We start from the raw sequence: 22,850 nt of genomic DNA on the forward strand, positions 1-22,850 counted from the left end.
TCCTCTGAAACTATTGGAATGGATATGGAGCTGCATGGAAGACTGTGGCACTCTGTGGACTCTGTGCTCCTGATGAGATGTTGTGTCTGGTTTGTGTGTCTCTGCTTATAGTCTGTGATGTGTTTCCATTGCACCTAGATCCATGCTGAAATGTGCAAGTTGGCTAAGGAGAAATTAGAGCAGAAGAAAATGAAGATTTTGATGGAAGCGATGAAGAGGAGACAAAATGAAAAATCCTTGCAGCTTTCTCCAGAGACAGTTGAGCCTGGGGATGCAGCTGAAGCAAGTAAGTGGTGGCTACACTTGCGATGGTCCTTTTTGACCGCTTGCTTGCCCTTTGCACAATGTTGCAATCAGACTGGGGGGCTGTTCTGCTTGCATCTGAGGAAGAAGCTTGCATTAGGATTTAATTCTGTTTCCCGAAGAAAAATACAGAGACATGAAGTGTCTTGCCCATGGCCTCATTGAGTCAGTAAAAGAATATCAGTTTCCCACCTCCACTTGTCAAGTAGAAAATTCTGTCTTGCAAAGTACACTGGGGCTTCAGACTCTCTCCTGGAGAGCAGTGTGCAGGGAAGGTGAGGCCGAAAGAATGCTTTTTAACCAGGCTGCAACCTGGAAGGAACAAAATTCCATTCCTTCTGATGCAAACACCAGAGATCCTTCTCCTGCCGCTCCCTGCTGAGGAGCTGGCAGCTGTAGAGCTGTGCTGAAGCCCCAGGCAGTGCTTCTGCTGTAGCCCCAGGAGCAAGCAGCGTTCCCAACTGAATCCTGGCTGAGGGGCTCAGCCTGCAGGGCTGTGAGCGCTCCCCGAGGGCGGCAGCGGGGCCCTCAGGAGGCAGCACTCAGCCCGAGGGCATCACACCAGCTTATCTGCACTTTGGTAACTTCCCTGCCTGCCTCTGGAACAGGAGAACAAAAGCAAAGCTATACTGGGTTTTCCTTGTTTCTTAGGGGAAGCATGACTGCAGTTTGGTTTTAAACTAGAAGAGGGTAGATTTACATTAGATATTAAGGAGAATTTTCTTTTTAATGAAGGGGATGAAAAGCTGGCAGGATTTGCCAAGGGAAGCTGTTGTTGGTCTATCCATGAAGGCGTTCAAGGCCAGTTTACATGGGGCTCTGAGAAACCTGATCTAGATGATGTCTGCTCACAGGGGTTGGACTAGATGGTGGTTAAAGGTGCCTTCCAGCCCAAACTGCTCTGGGATTCTGTGATCACTGTCCCATGTCAGTGTGCCGTTGTTATACTTGAAGTTCTTTGGGACAACAAAGAATGTTACCCAGCTCCAGCAACTTTTCTGTCCCATTCCATCATCATCCTGTCCAGCACTCTCCACTTACAGCTCCTCTTTGGTCCCTGCAGGCTTTAGTCTACCACCTATCAATGGCACAGCTCCCAGTGTGCAGAGAAAAGACCCTGGTAGCTCCATGAAGAAAACAGTTGTGAGAAAGCAGGACAAGGTGCCCTTACAGCCCAGCACGCCCACCATCCATGGAGATGGCAGCTTCCCACTCAGCTCCTCAGGTAAGCCTGCTCTGTGGCAGCTTTTTCCTGCAGGGAAAGGAGCACAAAGGGCCTCCCGCCTCAGCCAGCACAGCTGGGATCTTGGGTCCATAGTCTGTCCTGAGAATGAGCAGCAAATCTACTTTTGAGTTACTGCAACTTGGTAGTCTAGAATATTTGAAGTCAATGGAAACAGAAGTGCTGTCAGGTGTGAAGGGTCAGGTATGGCTGTTCCCTGGTCATTGCTTGGGGATTGAGCCGGGCCCAGCAGGGCTGGGTTGTTCAGGCTTGGCTTGGTGCTGTCTCCAGGCAGCTGCAGGTCTCTCCTCAGGGACTTGCAGAGAGCCCCTGTCCTCAGGGCTGGGGGAAATCAGGGTGCTGAGACAAGAGGGGCACCTGAGGGGTTCCCTCCTGGGCTGGCCAGTCCTGCTGTTGGCACTGCCTGGCAGGGAGTGGGAGCTCTGCGGCCTCAGGAACCTGCCGCTGGCTGTGGCACCTGTGGCCCTTGGGAGCTGGGGCTGTGGGGGAAATTGTCAGGTTTAGCCTGGAGCTGTGCCCAGCTGGGGAGGTTGAGAGAAAGCAGGGAGCCCCAGGATTCAGAGAGCAGGGAAGCCTGTGCCCCAGTGGCAGTGTGTGCCACAGGGAACCCTGGCTGGGAGATGGGCTGCAGGCCGCTCCATGGCGGGTGCCTTGCCCGGGCCTGCAGCGCCCATGGCCGACCCTGTCCTTGCAGTGACCTCGCAGACAGCCACTGGTGCCAAGCGCCGAGAGGAGCCGCTCCGTGGGCACAGGCAGAAGGACAGAGCCTTTTCAGACCCACAGCAGGCCTTGCAGGAGGCCCTGTCCTTTCTGGGCAGCGATGACTGGTAAGAAAGGCCCCATCACTCTGTGTCCCTCTTGGCCTTAAGGTCTGTCAGAAGTGGGTCTTGGGTCTTGCTGGTGCCTCTGAGCCCCGAGAGCCCAGAGGGCCAAAGGGCACTGCTGAAACCACTGCAGAGCTGTGAGAGGATAAAGAGTGGAGAGCAGCCTTGTCTTGGCCTTGCTCTGCAGCACTGCTCCAGCTGCAGCAGGTCCGTGCTGTTTCCTTGCTTTGCTGCTGCTCCATGGAGCTACAAAGGAATTGTTGAGGGAAGAGAGAAAGCTGTGGGATGAGATGATTTAGTGGCTGAAGGCAGGAGCAGGATGGCAGCAGTTCTGAGTGTAGAGATTTGGGTGCCTTGGGCCACTGGCCCAGTGGGACTGAGTAAGATTCCTCTCTGCTCCCACTGCTGACAGCAATGGCAGGGACTCCTGCATGTGAGTCCCACAAGCAGCTCCAGGCACTCCTCTTTTTGGGAAATGGACTGAGTTGTGCCTTCAAGTCCCTCAGCCTGCCATTGCTCTTAAGGGCTCATGGCAGAAGAGAAGGAAAAAGAAATAAAATCCTCTAGGAATCTTGCACTTTTGCAATTCAACTTTTCCTTCTCATGGATTCATACAGGCTTGAGATGTTTTGTCAATATTCACAATGTGTCCCAAAATTCTGCACAGACAGAAGGAGGCCCAGAGGTGATAACCCTACAAATGTTAGGTGATATTGGTTGTCTTTTTGATGTCTGGGTTAGCATCCACTCACCGGAGGATGCTTCATTCTCACAGGGATAAGCATGAAAAATCAGCCACGTTGCATCTCCTTGTGCAGTCTCCTTTGCTTTGCCCTTTCTCTTCTGCTTTCTCTTCCCCATTTCTCTTTGGTGCCCTGTGAGGTGCAGGGAGCTTCTGCAGGTGTGGGGGTCCTTATGACACTCAGAGTGTCTGTGGGATCAGCTGCCAGCCCTGTGCTGCAGCCCTGATGCCTCACACACCTTCCTGTGGCTGAGGGCCTGCACAAAGCAAATGCTGAGAGGTGGATTTGTTTGCACCTTTTCAATAACATTGCTGTTGTGGAGGTTATTTTAGGTAGGAGTGTTCTGGAAAAAGGCAGAGTTTCAACAGTTCTTGCCCAGGGGTGGAATCTTAATCTTTTGGGACATTCTGCTGCTTTTTTTGGGGGAATGTGTGAGGTGGAGTAGAGTGGGTGACACACAGGCCTGGGCTGTAGAGTGGAAACTCAGCTCCAGAGTGCCAGTGCAGACTCCCAGTGCTGAACTGTCTGCTGGGACTGCCAAAGAAGGAAAATGTCCCAGTAACAGCCCAATGGGACTGTGTCTCAGGGACAGGTACAGGGAGGTGACAAGAACCAGCAGCATGGCCGGGCCTCACAGCTTCTAAGAAGCAGTGACAGAGGGACTTAATAGCAGAGATTTTCAGAAAGGTCACAAATGAAGACCCTGAAAGCCCTCTCTTTGCCTCTTGGATTTGTGTATGCTTTTGACAGCTACAGCATCCTGTGGCAATGTGTTCCATGATTTCATTAGGTACTCCTTGAAAAGCACCTCCCGTGCCTTGACTGAGATGCCAGCCTGGTGATTTCAGAGGGTGCTGCCTATTGCGTGGGTAGAGAGAAAAATCAATCTTTGTTGTACTTGCCTTTCAGGGAACGGAAGAAGAAGGGACTCTTGAACATCACACTGCTGGCTGAGTCCCATTCAGAAGTCCTGCTGTGTCGACTTCGTGAGATTTGCTTAGCAGTTACCAGCGAGGTGAGAACATTGCTCTGAATTGTCCCCCATACTTGATACACGGCCTGTAGAGTAGAATATGTGCTTGTTCATCTCCACGTGTGCTCAGGAACTGCCTTCATTTCTGGTTTTAGACCTTCTGTTTCTAATGTCGGTCAGCTATCTGTAGGAACTGTGTGTACATGTAGCTGTATTTACTGGCAGGTCGGGTATCTGACACTTGTCTGTGAGTGAGGTACCATTGTAATGCAAGGCAGAAAAGAGACACTAATGACATGATATGCCAGAGTCCCAGTCTCTGCCCAAGCTGTAATTGAAAACTGCAAATGAGACTATAGACCTGAGCCTGTGTTTTCTGTTTCCTGCCTGAGTGCTTCAGCTACAGGTGTTGCTTTTTTGAACAGGAGCATCTGACTGTTTTATCTTTAGGACTTGTGCCTTTATGGCTTGAAAGCAGCCCTTTCTTTATTTTGCTTCTTTGTTTTTCAAATAAAAGGGCCTAAAATCAAAGCAGTAGACATTATAGAAGGGTTAAGTGGAACACTTTAGTGAAGCCTATTTTTCATGCCTGCAGTAAGCAGGTGTGTGACCAGTAATTGGTGCCACAGCAAGTGCCTTTCTGTGCTTGGGCTCTTCTGCTCCTACTGTGCTTTTATAGACACTGGGTTGTGTTGTGATTTCCTGGGAGTTTTGTGTAAGGAAACTGGTTTTCTTTTCAAGGTGATGCTTATGTTTCCCCTCATGACTTCCCCAGGTGAGCAACCTCCGGTCCAATGTGTCCTGCTCTGCAATCGTCACTCTGGGAGAGCTCTTTGAGATCTTGGGGAAGGACATGGACTCCGAGGTGGACGAGATTGCTGCAGTCCTTCTCCACATGTTGCGGAACTCCCCAGAGTTTATTCAGAAGGCAGCCTGTGAGAGCCTGGGGATGATGGTCGAGAACGTGACTCCTATACGAGCAATGACTGCTCTCATGGACAAAGGAGTCAAGTAGGTTCTTCTTTCTGTGATATTCTTGACCTTCTAGTGTGTGGGTGAGGGAAGGGATGAGAGTGAGAATGGGAATGGTGGAAGGGAAGGGTCCTGTATCCTCCATCTTCTGTAGACTCAGTGACTTGATTCTCTGATCAACCTCATTTCTCATTTCTGAGAAATAAGGAGGGTACTTGCTGGGGCATGGAGCACATCAGGGAGAATGTGCTGGGTGTGGCACAGCCTGCACAGCAGGTGCAGCTCCTGCCAAAAGGAGTCTTGTATGAGTGTCCTGGCCTTAGAGCTCTACTTTCTATTCAAACTGATGTTTCATGTTAGCCCTGAGATGATGAAGCACTTTCCAGGCACCCTCACGGGCTGAGTGCCATGGGACAGCTGAAGCTAATGCTGCCTTAAGTGTTGGTGCTGGGCCTGATAGTTCCCAAGAGACAGTCTCTAGAACAGGACAAGCTGGCTAAACTGACTGCCACCCTTTCCTCAGCCTTGGAATAGGGTAAAACACGCAGATGTGTCCCTTGCCAAGCTTTACAAAAGAAACAGGCTGCATTGCTGGATATTCCGCAACTTCACGGCCCATGGCGTGTTTGGTCTGCATTTGTGTTTTCCCAGGGGTCTGCAGATTTGGGGATGAATGGGTGGAAAGAGCCTCATCCTGCTGCAGCTCTGGGTAGTGGGTGCCCTCTGATGGGTCAGCATGAATTGTCCTTAATTTCTACATAATTCCTATGTAATCTCTTACTTTAATCTTTCTCCAAGTAAATTTTGGGAAAGAAATTGAGTATCAGATAGTGCAGGGAGACTGAATTCTTCCCTCTTCCATGCAGGCAGCCCATCTGTACAGTGCTAACTTTGTGTTTATCTGAGGACAGAACCTTCTGCAGGTGTCTGCAGCTGCAGGGAGAAGCCAGGCTCCTTCCCCCAGCAAGGACAGGGAGCAGGCTGTGGCCAAGTCCTGTGCTGCTGCTGCTCCTTCTCCCTGTGCCCCAGGGTTTGCTCTCTCCTTCCCAGGAGCCGCTACGTCCCGGCGCGGAAGTGTGCGGCCGAACTCCTCCTGTCCTTGACGGAGAAAATGGGAGTCACGAAGCTTGCAGGCACACCCAGGGCTGAGAGGCTGGCACATGTGGCAGGGATACTTGCTCAGGACTGTCACAAGGACACGAGGTAATGATCTTCTTTCACTTCCTAAACCAGGAAAACCGTTTTGTGTTTGGCATTATGTTAAAGGCAGAAAAGAGTGGAAAGTCAAGGAAATAATAAGTGACCTCACAGTGTGGCTAAGGGGCATAGAATCATGGAATATGCAGAGTTGGAGGGGACCCATATGGTTGATCCAGTCCAGCTCCTGGCCATGTGCAGAACAGCCCAAGAGTCACTCCATGTGCCTGAGAGCATTGTCCAAATTCTTCTTGAGCTCTGTCAGGCTTGGTGCTGTGACCACTGCTCTGGGTTGCCTGGGGAATCACTGTACTGGGTAAGCTGAGGTTGGCAGCAATAAGGAGAATTGCCAACTTCCTGTGACTTGCATGATTCTTTACTGAGATCAAAAGAGCTCCGATTAGCCAGTCCAACAGTTTTGTTTGGCCTTAGGTGCACAAGAGAAAGCCAAAGTGTTGGCTAATGTTCATCACTGAAGGATCCCAAACATCTGTTTCTCATTAACTTAAGACTTCCCTAGAAATATTTCAGAGGTCTTTAGCCAATGTATTCAGTCTTCCTAAACCTCTTCTGCAGATTTCCAGAATGCTGTTATCTGTGGCTCAGTGACCTCCAAATTTCTTCTTGAAGAGAAATGTGGTTTCCTAGTGGCAAAATCACCCCCAGCCACCAAAATCCCCTTACTTTGATGATGAAATTCCCATTAATAGCTGCCAAGAACACCAGAGCAACTAGCTGCTCGTGTGCATACAGATAGTATAGAACAATCAAAAGCAAGGATGAGGTGTTTTGTCCTGGCTTCCCTGCCAGTTAAAGAAAGGAAAATTAATGTGCAAGGGCAGGAGGACACTGCTAATAGGCTCTGACAACAAAGCAGATGTGTTTCCCTTGTTGCCTGGCATGCTTTGATCCCACAGAAGCACACCCCCAGTTTCAGAGAGAAATGGTATTTTTCTGTTGCCCCACATTCTCCTCTTGCCTCTTGTGTTCAGCTGACAGCACTGTGCAGTGTCAAGTGAGGTAAATCTCGCTCTTTGCTGAGTGTAGGTAACGCCTTCTCATGCAAGCATTGCACCTGATGAGTTTAATGCATCAGTTTATTCTGTTAACACTCTTCCTTTGTTCACTTTTGTTTCTTTCCTTCCTTCCTTCCTTAGGCATTATGGACAGGAGATGGTGAAGATGTTGCTGAGTAATCAAAAATTTAAAAAGCTTTTGGAACAATCTCTTTCCACGCATGACCTGGAAGATATCCTGAAGAGAATGAAGAAGAAAGTAAGTGCTTGGCAGGAGAAATGTCTCCTTTGTGCAAGTATTGCCACTGCTAATAGGAGATCAAACATACCCAATGCGTCTTTATCTCATTCCTCTTATGCTGAATCATTTTGCCCCTGGGAATGAGCTGTTAATCCTCAGCTTGTTCTTCTGCAGACTTTTTATACTGCTGCTTCCTTTAAGGCCACTCATTGCCTACCAGTTGGCATTATTCCCATTTATGCTCAAGATTAATGAATTTGGCATTTTAGACAGCAGCTCAGTATGGTAGCACCCATAGCCTGCCTTGGGCTAGCAAAAACAAAGAGTTGCCATCACCGAATCTCTGGTCTGTTTATTTCTGTAAGTTAGGAAATGTTTCCTTAGGCCTTGGCAGCAGTGATGCTGGTTCTAACTGGTGTTTTAAAGAAGGAATTTCCTAGTTTATATTCTAAAGATTGATGGGGTTTCTCTGTGTCTCTGTAGGGGATGGACAACCAGAAGGCTGAATGCCCACCTGTGCAGGAGCCGGTGAAGAAGAGGAACGATGGCGCGAAGAAGCCCCAGGCCACATCGCCTCCTAGCAAACGGTACTGAGCACTTTTGTCAGATGTGACAAAGCCCATGACAAGCTTTGCATGCCTCTTCCTCAGGCAAATATTTCTGATGGAGATGACCAGTGCCAAAGATTGTTTCCTTTCCCTACAAATGCTCTAGGATAAAAAAAGTCTATTTCTGCATTGTGGTGAACACAGCTACTCTGGAGGGCTTTCCACAAAAATTGAGTGACAAAAAGTCACCCACTGCTTGCAGTTCAGATGATCCAGTGCAGTGTCAAGGGCAGGGCTGTGGAGGTTAGGAGTGGACGAAGTCTCTGCTGCATGACTTGAGACAAGTAAATTCAACCAGGGTTTTTATCATCCAAGTGGAGTCCTTTCTAGATGGGTGTTTCAATGAGAAGTCCCAGTCTAGAGGCAGGATGCCATTCCTCAAACAAGCAGTTCCCCTCCATGAAGTTTGGCCTGGCAGATTGTTGGTTTTCTTACCCTCAAACAGTACCAAGTTTGAGTAGTAAGGAGCAAGGCAATTCCTAAGCCATTTTGGTCAATAGGTGTCTCAAGGTGGACTTTTTGTCTTGAGATTCCTGTCCTTCATACAGTTTGCTTGATGGACAGCGAGTTTGGTTTATTTCCCCCTGTGCTGCAATCAGCATTTAAGACAGGAATTTGGTCCTTGCTTTCTCTTCATGCCAGTGGCAGAGCTACTTGTACTGTTCTCCTCTGCTAACAGAGGGGGTTTATTTAGCTCTGTCATGCTCAGTGGTGGCAGGAAAGTGAGCACATGCCTCAGTAGCATAGGTAGCATCTTCCCATTTTCATGGAAGAGACAGGTTGATCCAAGAGGATTATTCCCAGTGGACTGTTAAGCTGTGCATCTAGTCTCTAGGGAAGCAAATGAAATGTGAGTGTAGTTCTGGGATGTCTGGCTTCTGTTTTTCTCTCTGTTAGTGATTTTCTGTATCCTTCAGATATGCCCCTGTTCATCTGCTCAGATGCATCTGAGCTACTTTTGCAGATTGTCATGCCTGGTTGTAGAGACACTTCTCCAGAGTGATGAGTTTCCTTATTGTAAGACACACACATATCCCATATGAGGAGGCATTTAAACTTGGAAGCAGTGTTTCTCTTTCCCCACAAAGCAATGTGACCTGTGTGTCTTGGAAGCCATCTGAAGATAGATCAGATGCACCTCATCCATGGTTTTCCTGAGTAAGCACTCGGAGAATGTTCCTTGCAGATTGTCTTCCATAGTGATTGTCACAAGGTCCACGTTGTTCTTCAGAGCCTCATCATTTTCTAGCTTGAAATCAGATCATTAGGAAAGCTCCTCAAGATGTTTGGCTCACAATTAACTGAAGGTATTATCAGAAACAGATCCTAATTTGGTTTTGTTTTCCAGGGCAAAGTCTGCCACCGATGGACACCGCCTACACCGTGCAACAGCCCAGGTCACGTTACCTGCATCTGTGGAAGAAAGGGAGCTGCTCCAGAAGCTTTACCATCTCCTGGAAGACAAGGGGTTCCAGACACGGATGGAAGGAGTGGCACTCCTCCTAGACCTGTCCCAAACCAGACCCCAGCTGATCACCACTAACATTGTCCAAGTATGTAGGATCTCTTCATTGCTCCTTTCATTTAGCTCCTTTCCCAAGCCTGCCAAAGTAAAGCTAATTCAGTGTGTCTTGGCACTCCATCCTGGCTGTTTGGGACTGGCTGGCCCATCTTACCCAGACAAATTAATTGAGCTTCAGGCTTCAGGACAAGTTATGTCAGTCCAGCTGTATTTGTCTGGCAGGTGCCTATTGCTGCTGTTCATCAGATGATGGCAGAATTTTCTGCTGGTGTAACCTCTGCTGTCTCCTACTCCCAGTTGGGTTAAGTGAAGGGAATTGAACCATTGAAAATATGGCAGTTATTCTCTAGAGAAAAAGAGGGTTTGCATGGGGAAGAGAAGTATCAGGCTGGTTAGTTTAAACAAAATGTTTTTAAAAGGATACTTCTGTAAACTCCATGTTGTCTTGCACAGGTAAAACTCATTTCCATCCTCGTCCCTACTCCTCTTGGTAAAGATGGTGCTCACCCTTTTTGGGGGCCTTTTTTTCTCTTTGGAAAGGAAGAAAACAAATAAGGAGAGATCCATCCCTTCTCCTCCCAGTAGCTGCTTTTTCCCTTTTTCCAGAAAAGTGTGCCTGATAATGTGGCTGTCAAGGGACTGAACCTGCTGGAATGAGAGCTGTAGAGCACATTACATTTCACAAGTCCACCTGTTAGTTAGAGCAATAGTCTGGATCCTGGAAGAGTTGATCAGAACCCTGCCCTACTCCAGACAGAGGTTCTGAGACAGACAAAATAAAACTTAGATCTCCTCCAGCCACAGTTTTGGCAAAATCATAGCTGACCTCGATACTTGAGGCAATTGTATAGAAAAATGGGCATTGTAAATATCTGCTTCCATACATGTACAGCAAAGGTAGTCTTTTGAATTAATAAATGGAATTGATTTAATGATTTATAGGTGGCGAGAAACACCATAAGAACTTTTCTGTCCCCAACCAAACCTCTCAAAAAGAGATGAAAATCTTTCAAGCAGCATGAGATTGTGCAACCATTCCAGTGAGTGGCCCAGAGGAAAACAGTGAAATTGTGCAAGCAAGGGCTGACCTGAGAGAAAGGATCACTTTCATCTTTTAGATTCCTGAGCGCTCATTTCTACATGTCCTCTTCAAAAAAGGTCATTTTAATCAAGCTTTCATGTTGTTTGTTCTCTTCACAGATTTTTGATTATTTTGTCCTGAGAATCTGTGACACACATAAGAAAGTGAAGCAGAAGGCGCTGGAGGCGCTGGCAGAAATCATAGGACTCCTGCAGGATGCCATGAACCCACTGATGATCCGTTTGGTTGAAGGGATAACAAAGAACCTAAACTCAAAGGATCCCGGGGTTCATGCCGCAGCTGTGAAGGCACTGGACCAAGCTGTTGTGCATTTGGGTAAGGCTGAGTCCTGGCATGGACTCTCCCCACCTGTGTCTCTGTCTCTCCGACACAAGAGAACGCTGAGTGCCTTGATAGCTGTTGCTGTCTGTGGAATGCTCCAGCTGGCACCCACCAGAAGCTGTGGAAGTGCAGTCCTTATGCACCATCCCCAACAGGCTGGAATGTGCAGCAGCATTTCCCAACAGTCCCAGGCACCCATGGCTCTGTGCTGCTGGTCTGAAGAGAAAGTCCTGGACTACAGCTTTGCTGCAATTCAGAGGCAAAGGGGTTTTGGAGTTTGCTTGTGCCCCGTCTGACTTGCCAAATGAACAGTTTTGCTGTTGGCATGAAGGGACACCGGCCCATCAGAGCTTCTGCAGAGCAGCCACCTGGAAGGCTCTACATTATAGGCAGTAGCTCCTGTTTTCCACCTTTCTTCTGTGTCTGCTTTTTTCAATGGGGAATTTAGGATCCACCAAGTGAATTTATTTATGACAAAGGGGTCTAAATACAGGTGTCAATGATGCCTTTTTCCACGTGTTATTTTGCATGGGGCAAGATGGCGATGGCAATGGCAAATACCTCCACAGGCAAGGGCTGCTGAAAATTCCTTTGCCACACAGATCGATGTCAGCTCTGAAAATGCCACACTGGGAGAATATGCCTGAAAAATGGAGTGTTGAAGAGGCAGGTCTTCAAGGGCAGTTTCCACTTTCTCCACCTCAGCTGCTCTGTGAAGTCATGAACTGCCTGACTCAGTGCCTTTCTGTGTCCCAATATGGGCTTCTTCCTTTTGGCTCTGGGATGTAGAACCTTTTCACTGCTTTCATGTGACTGAACTCTTGAGGTCTCTGATGTGAAATGTTTGAACATAGCTGCTGGTAGAGCAGACAATTTTGGAATTGCAAATGTGAAAGGAGAGCTTTTCTTTTGGAATTTTAAACCTTGCCAAGTAGGCTGGAAGGAAAGAAGAAAAGGATTCAAAAATCAGCAGCAATGGACTTTATTGTATAAAATGGGGTTGCCCCTGCCCTTTCCCTCGCCACTGTCCTCTCTCCTATGACCTCAGAAGAGTGAGCAGAAACGTGTGTTTCACTTGTAGATGAAGTATCCCTGATGAAAGAGCTCAGCCACCAATGGAGCCAACTGAGTGGCCAGGCTCTGCTAATTGTCACGGAGCGTATCACAGGTACGGCCTCCCCTTCTAAGCCAAGAGGTTTCTGAGGGAGTATTTACAGGGAATGCCTGAGAACAGACAGTAGAGTAGCTCCTCCACATCAGGTGGTGCTGAGCTCTCACTGGCGCTCTTCTCAATTTCCATAGTGGCCAAAGTGTTTAATTGCATTTAAACTCAAATGAAGTCCCATTTTTAAATGGGTACCATAACCCTTTTCCTGCTTAGCAGAAGTGTGTTCTAATACTGCCCTTTGCTGTGTGCTGCAGAGCAAAGGGAAGAGCCAGATTAGATATTTGGCCCTTGACATCAAAGTTGTAAAAATGGAATAATTGTTTTTATTAGAAATCCCTCAATTGCCTCTCTAGGGTGCATTTCCAAATCTTCCACGTGGGTTTAGATAACTTATTAATGGAAATAGAAGAGAATTAGATGTTTCATTCATTGTTCATGCAGAAAGAAATTGTGCAATAATTTATTAAGGGTACAAAGTCTGCCACAGGTACAAGGCTCTGGTTGGAGATATTAGTCCAGAGGGGTTGGTGGTTGTGTTTCAAGGATGATCAGCAGCTTTGCCCATTTCTGGGTCATGGGGCTGTGTGTGCTGTTTCACTGATCTTGGCCCGAGAGGCTTCCAAGAAGCAAGAGCAGAGGTAGATCCCTGTTTGCATGGAGGCTGGTGGGTAAGCAGCTGTGTCTCTCTCCCGGCAGAGCTTGTGGAGTGGGTTCATGCCAGGAGCCCTGAAGCGGTTGAGCGCTACGCCCTGCCCGTGCTCTGGTCCTGCCTGGAGAACAAGGCGCTGCCTGTGCAAAGCGCCAGCGTCTGCACTGTGGTCACCAAGCTGGCCTGTGCCCTCTGCGAGGCGCTGGGCAGCCGGATCATTAAGTTTGCTGACAGCACACCTCCACACGTGCAGGAAAACCTCAACAGCCTTCTGGGCTGGTGAAGGTTTGATGTTCTCCAGAAAGCGGACACATTTCTGAGTTGGACACCACCGGACGTGACTTTTCAGCTGTGCCAAAAATGACAAAATACTAAGGAAGGGTGTGCATCTGCCCCCGCTCTGTTATCACCATTGCCCTTCCTAGTCATGACCTGGGGGGCCTGAAGCAAACGAAGACAGAAGACAAGGTGAAGACCAACTATGGATCAGCCTGAAGAAAGCCCAGAGTGAAGACGATGTGAAGACCAGCTGTGGATCAGCCTGAAGCAAACCCAGAGTGAAGACGAGGTGAAGACCAAGCATGGATCAACCTGAAGAAAACCCAGACTGAAGACAAGGTGAAGACCAACTATGGATCAGCCTGAATCAAACCCAGACTGAAGACGAGGTGAAGACCAAGCATGGATCAGACTCACACAGAGGTGAGGTGGGAGCTGGGCCGCTCTGTGTTGGGAGGAAGGGTCTTGTAGCAGCCCAGAGAGGCTGTGCACATTGGCAGGGAAGAGCTGTGGCCTGCATATGCCCCTGCAATGAGCTGTGCTGCTGGCAGTGCCCCGTGGAGCTGTAGGGCTGCTCAGCTGTGGGGCAGGGAGAGGAGCAGCAGGGTGCATGTGCAGCTGAGGCATTGCTGGAGAGCACAGGGCTCTGGGCTCCCTGCTGTCCCAGGGCAGCCCAGAGGCCAGGCTGTTCCTGTGGCAGCTCTGTGGAAGTGGGGCAGGGTTTCCCCCTGGCCTGCCTCAAGTGGCTGCCGGCAGGAGGATGTTTCCCTGTGCAGCAGTTTAGAAGTTTCCAGGAAGTCTGTCCCATGAAATATGAAGCTTCAGATGCTTTAGGTTTGCATTCCGAGCTCTGTTAAACTTTGTGTCTCCACAGATACGACTGGCTACCCTCTTGCCAAGAAGTTTTCTGTGGACGCTTCGGACGTTCTCTTATCAAGAAAGACCTTACATCAAGTCCAGGAGAGCTGTCTTTCTTCCAAGATCAGGAAGAAGCTGCCGACTCTCCGAAGAATGTTTCAAGAATAGGATTTAGGGTTATGAAGAATAGGATTCGTCAAGAATAGGATTCAACAAAAATAGGGTTTATCAAGAATAGGAGTTAAGTTTTTGGAATAGGTTTTAGGCTTCATAGTTTAAGATGTACATATGTTCTGATAGTTTTAAATAAATGTGTTTTGAGTCTATCTTTAAATTTTGGTGACATATTTTAATTCTATATATTTTATTTTCATGATTAAAAAAAGAATCCTAACTAAATAAATTAAATTTAAATAAACCAAAGGAGTATGTGAGACCAGGATGTGCTAGCCTAGAGGTTATGGGAGTGCAGCTCCCTCGATGCGCCAGTGTCTCACCACATCCTTTCCTTGTTGGGCCTCTCCTCTTCCTCTTTTGCCATGTTTTCCTTGTGTCATTTGTGCTGCTGTTTTTAACTTGTCATGACAACAGTGCCAGACATTGACATGTGTGGGGGACAATGGATCCAAAGATCCTGTCTAGCCAAAAGATTTCTACCTAGATGAGTTCCGTGCTCACCAAAGGCCTGAGCAAAGAAACAAAGAGAATTGTGCCCAAATGCCAAAGCTTTGCTCCTTTGCAATCTCACGCAGATCTGGCTCACAAGGGGTGTCTTCAATCACAATTTCATAGGTAAGAAGAGGTCGTGTATTTCACTAGGAAATGATGCACTGCTTTGGAAAAGTCATCTGTGTGTATGTTTACTGAAGACAGAAGTCCAACTTTGTTTTTTGCTACTTGCTTGCCAAGGGATGAGTGGACTGTGAGGCCAGTAATGAGTGACAAGGGTTCTTCAAACCTAAAGCGCAGCCCTGGTGCCATTCAGCCCAGAGCTGAGGGATCATTTGTTCCCGTTGACCAGTGCTTGCTAGTGCAATGAATTCCTGCACAGCTGGAACAAGCAATTCTGGATTCAGTTCCAGCTCTTGGTGGGCTGCATGATTATTGACAATACTCCCTATCCAGAAATTATTCTGCAGTTTCCTTTCATAGTCATTTGGAGCTTTTAAACTTCACATTTCAATTTGCTGTGCCTTGAGGAAAAACACTTATGGGCCCAATGCATACTGTAACCTCTTGACAGCAAAGTCCTCATGGTTGCCAGCTTCTGATGTTACAGAAGAAACTGCATGTGAATGTGTCAATTGGGTTTTCTGATGGAAAAACTCTATGTCACGTAGCTGCATGTGTTTGCTTAGCTATGAGTCTAGTCCTGGCCTAGTAAAGCCCAGGCAGGGTGGCACGTTGCAGGGAAAAGTAATCCATGAGCTTATGGGGTTGCCATCAGCAGCAGAGTGAATGTGTCCTTTGGGGATTTCTCTGGAGACACAATTAGGGACCTGCTCCATGCCACAATATTCTCTTAGATCTTTCTAAAATATCCTAGAAAAGGCATTGAAACTTCACATCTCCTTGCACAGCCACTGTTTGAATAGGGGCATCCTTGTCCCTCCTCAAAGCCATTGCTGTTGCAGACCAGAAACATGAACATCCACAAACAGGAACGATGCAAGGTCCTCCAGCTGCTGCTTCAGAGCACTGGGAAGTGCAGACCTGGGTATTACCAACATGAACACTTAATTAGCATTTAATTATCCTTCATGATATCCAGATCTCAGGGCTTGTAGTTGCAGCAGCCGCTGTACTGGCTCTAGGGAAGAACAGAAAATGGGAAACAGCGACTGCCAGCCTTGCAGGGGTGTGGGGGAAAACCTGGAGTGTCTGTGTCAAAAGATGAATGGGAAGAGTGTAAATGCCAAAGCCAAAGCTTTGTTAGGAGAGTGGGATCAGTTCTTTACTGCATGCTTGGATGGAAATAATTTGGGACCTCCTTTTTGTATCTCATGCAGAAAAGGAGGTCTTAATAATACCATGCTACTTAAACCCACATTGTGATGTAGCTCTGTAGTGGTTTACAATGAAGCAGATTGCCTGCTTTGTCACTGCCAGCCCTGGTGATCCTGTGAGGGACTGTAGTGCATGCCATGCCCGTTTCACATCCAAGCAAAGCTTGATTTTGCTTCTTAGTGTAGAATAAATACAAGAATAGTAAAATGGACAATTAAACTGGCCACTTTGGAGGATATGCTCATGGTTTTGCACATCAGTCCTGTACCTCATGCTCTTGAGGCTTGTCACTCATCATGAAATATTTTAATAGAAAAACTCAGATCCCATGTTACATCTGAATAAAATTGCATCAGATCATCAAGAATTCTGCAGGCAGGAGCAAGACAAAAGCCTTCTGGCTCTCACTTTAAGCTGTCCTGGATTTCTGCAGCCCTTTCTGAAAGCTGCTGTAGGCAGAGTGTTTGTAGTTGTTTTTATGGGCTTTATGAAAGATATGTGGAACAGTCTGCAGAGCTGTCCTGGCAGAAAACTGCTTGTCCAAGCCCAGGGACATCGTGCAGGCAGAAGCAGAGTGGCCCCGCTCCCAGCCCGAGAGTGTGAGCTGTGCCACACTGGGCAGAAAAGACATCGAGGGGCTCCAGCACAGCTGCTTCACCTGCCGTGACCACTCCACAGAGCTCTGCCATTGGGAGAAAGTCCCAGATGCCAGACGAGCCACCGAACTTTCATCTGCTGCTGGAACTGCTCCGTGACAGCTCCTGTTCTTCCTGAGGGAGAACCTGGCACCATCTTGTGACGCGTGTCCTGGGGGGATTGTCCTCCGGCATTTTGGGCCTTTGTTCCAGAGGGGGAACAGTGAGGTCTGACAGTTTGGTATCTAGAAGTCACTGGCCTTTTTTGCTTGCTTTGTAGGCATTCTGTTTGTTAATAATCTGTTGGGGTTTTTCTCACTTTCATCTATTAGTATTTATTTCCTGTTGCTGGAAAGGGGTTGTTGGAACACTTTAGAAGAGACAACTTACTGCAGAGTGTCCTATATTAAGTTGTCTCAAACTGCATGGGATAAATGGCTTCACTCAGGAGCATCCCCAAGGCTGCTGAGGGGAAGGCACAGAGGAAGATAAACCCAGTGTTTCTGAAGGGAAATTCCTTGACACCAAACCAACCTGAGCTGTCAAACAGCTCACCTGATGTTTCGAGACATGGGCCAAAGGGGAAGCCTTTCAGGGTGTTTGGTCCAGGCCGGGCTATGCTCAAGGCGTGTGTCAGTGCACTTGGCTCCTTGTCTCCTCCTTGTGTCCGGCACGCACAGGAGCCCAGAGCTCCTGCAGAAACCATCACAGCACTCAGTGGGAGCAAACTTTTGTCCAGTGCTCACACAGCTGTGGTGTCCCTAGGCCTGTGATACAGTGATAACCTTTGACACTTTTTCTTGTTTCCAGGTCTTTTTTTGAATTGACTTTCACGCAATTGTTCTTTGTTTTCCCCAGGAAGATTGCACCTGCTGGCTGGATTGGATGGGAAAGCGTCTGCACTGTCCCTGCATTGCGTCCAGTGCCAGCGCTACTCCTGTGGGCCACGGTCTGTGGGGACATCCCCTTCAAGAAGGACTAGGATGTTGTGTAGGATCAGCTCCTCTCCTGATAGCAGGTCTCCAGGGGTGGGTACCCGGCTCCACAGCTCGGCTGGCAGAAGGGCTACTTTATTACTCACTTTGTCTTTGAGCTTTGGAGTCTTTCTACATATCAATTTGGTGACCCAGATGTGACATTCTCTGCCAGCTGTAGGACCAACTGAGTGGTGGACTTCCTAAGGCGTGTACCTGGGATTTTCCCTGGAAGGGTTTCCACTTCTTGGATGGCTCACTGTGGGGACAGACAACGACCTCCTGAGCAGTGGAGAAACTACATGTATTTCTCTTTAAAAGGGGACCCCGTAGGCACCACTGATAAGCTGCTCAGAGACGTCTGAGTGCACAGAAAGGGTCCTGGTGGGTTTGGGCTTGCAAGCATCCATTGATGGGACGTGTGGCTAGCGGTGGAAGGGATTCGCTCACTGGGGAGCACCCCCCGGTTCTGGGGCTGGACTGAGCGAATTCCTGTTTAGTTGCTGCTACTTTGGTTGTATGTGTGAGTTTTAAAAGTTCGAACATGTGCTGTGCTTCGTTGTACCTGTGTCTGAGCCGCCCCTTGGTGCAAAGTGAAGCTGTGGTGTATTTTTGAGGTAATACTGTCATCTTGTGTCAAAAGTTATGGTTGCAGCAAGCTGGGGTTGTGTTTTATCTTACATGTTCTCCTTTACTGTGTGCTGTCTTTAGGGCTTGTTTGATGTTGCTTGCCGGGAGTTTTGTTTCTTTAAGGGTTTTTGCTTTACTTTGAAGTACTGTCTATAAGGTTCATTTGGCTTTGCTTGCTGTGAGTATTGTTTTTAGGGTTTGCCGTAAAGTGTATTTTAAGAAAAGAGCAAAGGCATACGAGAGGGTTGTGGGATCGCAGTTGTCCCAGCTGTTGAGAGATGAATGGAAGGAGTCCCTCTCTCCCAATGGTTTGGACTTGATTCCTGGGAATTCATAACTGCTGAGAGTAATTGGGTGATAAAGGGGAAACAGTGGGTTTATTTATAGGGACTATATAGAGGGATGATAGACTTTATTTAGAGGGACTATTCCTTTGCAGGGAAATTAGTTGCATTAGACTGGAACAGCCAGCACCAAAGGATTTGAATATCCAGACAAATAGGAGAGGTGGAATCATCTGTTTGTGCAGGCAAGGGTGACACGTTTTCTAGGTGTTGGTTAAGTGCAGGTCCTGCAGAGAGCGTTGGTTCTGTTCCTCTGACAGAGGACACATTGCATGTCCGCAGTGCTATGTGCAGGGCCAGGGAAACCCTGAACCAGGAATTTTAGAGTATTTCTGTGGAAGATTCCATTTAGTCCCAAAGATTTGAAGTGTAAGGGAAGAGGATTGGGAAAAGACTGTGTGAGAGTGTGAAAAGAGATTTGGGTGGAAGTGAAATAGGACAAAGAGGACAAAATAATGGGATCAGGAGAGAGTAAAGGAATCCCTAGGGCAAGTCCTCTGGGCTGTATTTTAACCCACTGGAAGGAAATTACTAACCTGGGAAGCACAGAATGCAAACACATGTTTGTGAAGTACTGCACATAGTGGTGGCCCTTATACAAAGTGGAAAGTGGAGGGAAATGGCCACAGACTGGGACCTTAGAATATAACACCTTGTTGCAAATTATGCTTTTCCTCAGGCTTGAAGGGAAATGGAGTGAGGTTTCATATGCGGACATGTTTCTCTCCCTCCAAAATCATCCTGAATGGCAGAGGGATTGTGGAATTAGAGCCCTCTCTGATCCCCTGGTGTTAGCCCTTGAAAAGGAAAACAAAGCTAATAGAGGAAGACCTAAGTGATGCTGCAGTATGTGCTCAATTAACCAGTGCTGCACATGTCATGACAAGGTTAATCAAGCAAAGACACAAAAGCAAGAATCACTGGACCTATTTGGGCCATCCCCTGAGGAGCAAAGGGGACTAAGGAGAGGAGCAGATTCAGCTCCCTTGGAAGAGAGATGAGCTGGGCTGTCTGCTCCTCCACTTACTTCTGAATGATGAAAATTGTCGTGTCCCCTATTGCCTGATAATGATAGTGATGATGAGGAACCTTCCACAAGTGGTCCCACAGCATCCCAGACTAGAAAACAAACTAGGGAAATAATACAAGCCCCTTTACAAGAGGCAGTAGGATCTGGGAACCAAAGGATATCAGATAAAATTCCTTTTTCTACAATTGACTTAGAGGGCTGGGAAAGAATTGCCAAGAACTACAGAAGTGATCCGATAGGAAGAGCCGAAAGGTTAAAGATATATGATAAAGCAGCACAACCCGGATTGGTACAACCTGCAGTTATTGTTGGAGGCATTAACAGAGACAGAAAAACAATTAGTTCTGAAAACGTGGGGGACATAGCAGAGAATGTTTGTAGAGTAACACAAGAGGATCCAAATTGGAATCCAAATGAACCAGGGCAACTGGTAAAAATACAAAAGTATCAAGAATGGATAACAAAGGAAATGGAACAGGCCATCCCCAAAACTATAAATTGGTCAGCTTTGTATGCAATTAAGCAGACCCCCTCTGAAACTCCTTCTGAGTTTTTAGATCACCTCAGAGATGCAATGTGCCGCCATACACCATTAGATCCCGGATCTGAGGTAGGGATACAGCAGCTGGTAAGTTTATTTTTAGGGCAGTCTACAGGAGACATCAGAAGAAAACTTCAGAAGCTCTGGGGACCAGAAGGAAGGAATTTCAAGGCCTTGTTAGATGAGGCATGGAGGGTTTTTAGCAATTGAGAAGAAGGATACAAGCAAGGGATGAGAAAGTAAGTAGCAGTAGTAAAAGAAGAAGGAAAAGGAAAACGTGATTGGGAACCACCTAGACAGGGACCACCCTGACTGGACAAGAATCAGTGTGCGATTTGCAGAAAATTTGGACACTGGAAGAATGAATGCCCTGAACAGAGAAGAAATGGGAAAGGGAACCAAGGAAGGGAGGTGGTGGTCATGTGGAAAATGACTGAGGGAGTCTAGGGGATCTTACCCCAGGAGATCCACTGGTTATAAAAATGGAACTGGGGAAGGAGGGGAAAGAGGTAGAACTCATGGTGGACACAGGAACAACATTTTCAGTTTTAAATGAAGCTTTGATACCAGTGGGGAACGATTATGTTACAGTAAAGGGGGAAACTGGCCAATCTGAAATAGCATATTTTTGCAAGCCACTGAAATATAAATATGGAAAGCAATGGGGCATCCATATGTTTCTATATATGCCCAACTCTCCAGGGAGTTACTCCTAGGGTGAGAAATTACAGGTAACCATTTTGTTTAAAAATGGGGAGGTTACTCTGGAGGTGAATAAGTGAAAATATGTAGAAATGTTGAGTTTAATATTAACAGCTATGGAGGTTAAAGAGGAAATTAGTGAGGAAATACTGAACCCAGTGTTTCCAGGAGTATGAGCTTCCAATGTACCAGGGAGGGTGAAAAATGCACCCCCAATAAAAATTAAGCTTAAGGAAGGAAAACAACCAGTTAGAATTAAACAGTATCCTTTGAGAAAGGAAGATAGAGAAGGAATTAGCCTGATAATTGAAAAAATCTTACAATTGGGGCTGCTGAAGGAGTGCCAATGTGATTTCAACACTGCTATCCTACCTGTCCGCAAACCTGGTGGGTCATACCGATTTATGAGCTGTTAACAAGATAACTGAGCATCTCTACCCCATGGTGGCTAACCTGTACACCTTGTTAATGTGTTTAACACCAGACCTAACTTGGTTTACTGTTTTAGATTTGAAGGATGCCTTATTTTGCCTCCCTCTCCACAAAGCCAGACAGAAAATTTTTGCATTTGAATGGGAAAATCCCAAAAGCAGACGCAAAGCTCTTGCTCACGTGGTCAGTTCTTCCCCAAGGCTTCAAAAACTTGGCCACCCTGTTTGGAGAACAACTTGCAAAGGATTTGGAATCTTGGGAAGCTCCACCAGGAGAAGGGAAACTGTTGCAGTGTGTGGATGATATCCTAATAGCTACCCCAACAGAAGAAGGGTGCGTGGCTTGGACAGTAAGCCTTCTAAACTTTTTGGGGCTTCAGGGGTACAGAGTATCAAAGACAAAGGCCCAGGTGGTAAAGCAGAAGGTGAGCTACCTGGGTTACAAGGTCAGTGCTGGACAAAGGGGAAAGAGCACATAGAATCGATAGGCCAAACCCCGAAACCCCAGACCATAATAGAACTAAGGAACTTTTTAGGATGTTGCAGATTATGGATTCATCATTATGGAATACTCGTGAAACTTCTGTATTTCCTCATTGCAAACGGGAACAGAGACCTCCAGTGGACAAAAGAAGCCACACAGGCCCTTATGTCAGCTCCAGCTCTAGGAATTCCAGAGGCGAGTAAAGCATTCTTTCTCTTCTGCCATGAGAAACAGGGAATAGCCCTGGGGATTCTAGCACAGGACCTGGGCCCATATAGAAGGGCAGTTGCTTATGTCCCCAAGCAGCTGGATGCAGCAGTAAAGGATGGCTGGGTTGCCTCAGAGCAGTGGCTGCTGTTGTGCTGAACATTCAAGAAGCCCCCAAGTTCACCCTGGGCCAGAACACGACCATGCTAGTGTCTCATACAATATCCACGGTACTGGAAACAAAGGGAGGCCATTGGCTTTCCCCACAATGGCTCCTGAAATATCAAGCTATCATGGTTGAGAAAGATGATGTAGAGATAGTGGTAACTAACTCGGTCAACCCAGCGTCTTTCCTTAGTGGAAAACAAGGAGAGCTGGCATATCACAACTGCCTGGAAACCATTGAAGCCACTTACTCCAGCTGCCTGGATCTGAAGGATACTCCTTTGGATGATGCAGAAACTTGGTTCACAGATGGAAGCAGCTATGTCATCAATGGAAAATAACATGCTGGGCATGTGGTTACCACATCCAGAGACGACCTTTACCAGCAGGTACTTCTGCACACAAGGCAGAAAAAATTGCCCTAACCCGTGCCTTAGAGTTATCAAAAGGGAAGAGAATGAACATCTACATGGACCCAGCCAGCAGTGGCAAATTGATTTTTCAGAATTACCAAGAGAAGGGGGGTACTGATATTTTTTAGTACTAACAGATACCTTTTCAGTATGGCCAGAGACTTTCCCCAACAGGACTGCCAAAGCCCAGGAGGTAACCAAAGTGCTGTTGCAAGAAATAATACCACGCTTTGGAGTACCAGCCACAGTATCCTCAGATAGGGGACCA

At 47.3% G+C, this 22,850-nt stretch overlaps 1 protein-coding gene across 5 annotated transcripts in view; it reads left to right on the forward strand.

Moving 5' to 3' along the window:
- The window catches only part of TOGARAM2 (TOG array regulator of axonemal microtubules 2), a 49,250-nt gene extending 34,897 nt beyond the window's left edge, over positions 1-14,353 (forward strand). For all 5 annotated transcript variants that reach the window (XM_064415097.1, XM_064415098.1, XM_064415100.1 and 2 more), the window contains 13 exons: positions 139-286; positions 1,367-1,528; positions 2,241-2,373; positions 4,023-4,128; positions 4,862-5,097; positions 6,109-6,261; positions 7,413-7,530; positions 7,996-8,099; positions 9,469-9,673; positions 10,843-11,059; positions 12,147-12,233; positions 12,930-13,584; positions 14,036-14,353. In XM_064415097.1, the coding sequence (XP_064271167.1) occupies positions 139-286; positions 1,367-1,528; positions 2,241-2,373; positions 4,023-4,128; positions 4,862-5,097; positions 6,109-6,261; positions 7,413-7,530; positions 7,996-8,099; positions 9,469-9,673; positions 10,843-11,059; positions 12,147-12,233; positions 12,930-13,165 (1,905 nt within the window). In that variant the 3' untranslated portion in view covers positions 13,166-13,584; positions 14,036-14,353. The remainder of the gene's footprint in view (positions 1-138; positions 287-1,366; positions 1,529-2,240; positions 2,374-4,022; positions 4,129-4,861; positions 5,098-6,108; positions 6,262-7,412; positions 7,531-7,995; positions 8,100-9,468; positions 9,674-10,842; positions 11,060-12,146; positions 12,234-12,929; positions 13,585-14,035) is intronic.
- The last annotated feature ends 8,497 nt before the right edge of the window (positions 14,354-22,850 follow it).

Source organism: Passer domesticus, chromosome 3, assembly GCF_036417665.1.
Source record: "Passer domesticus isolate bPasDom1 chromosome 3, bPasDom1.hap1, whole genome shotgun sequence".
Classification (NCBI taxonomy): domain Eukaryota; kingdom Metazoa; phylum Chordata; class Aves; order Passeriformes; family Passeridae; genus Passer; species Passer domesticus.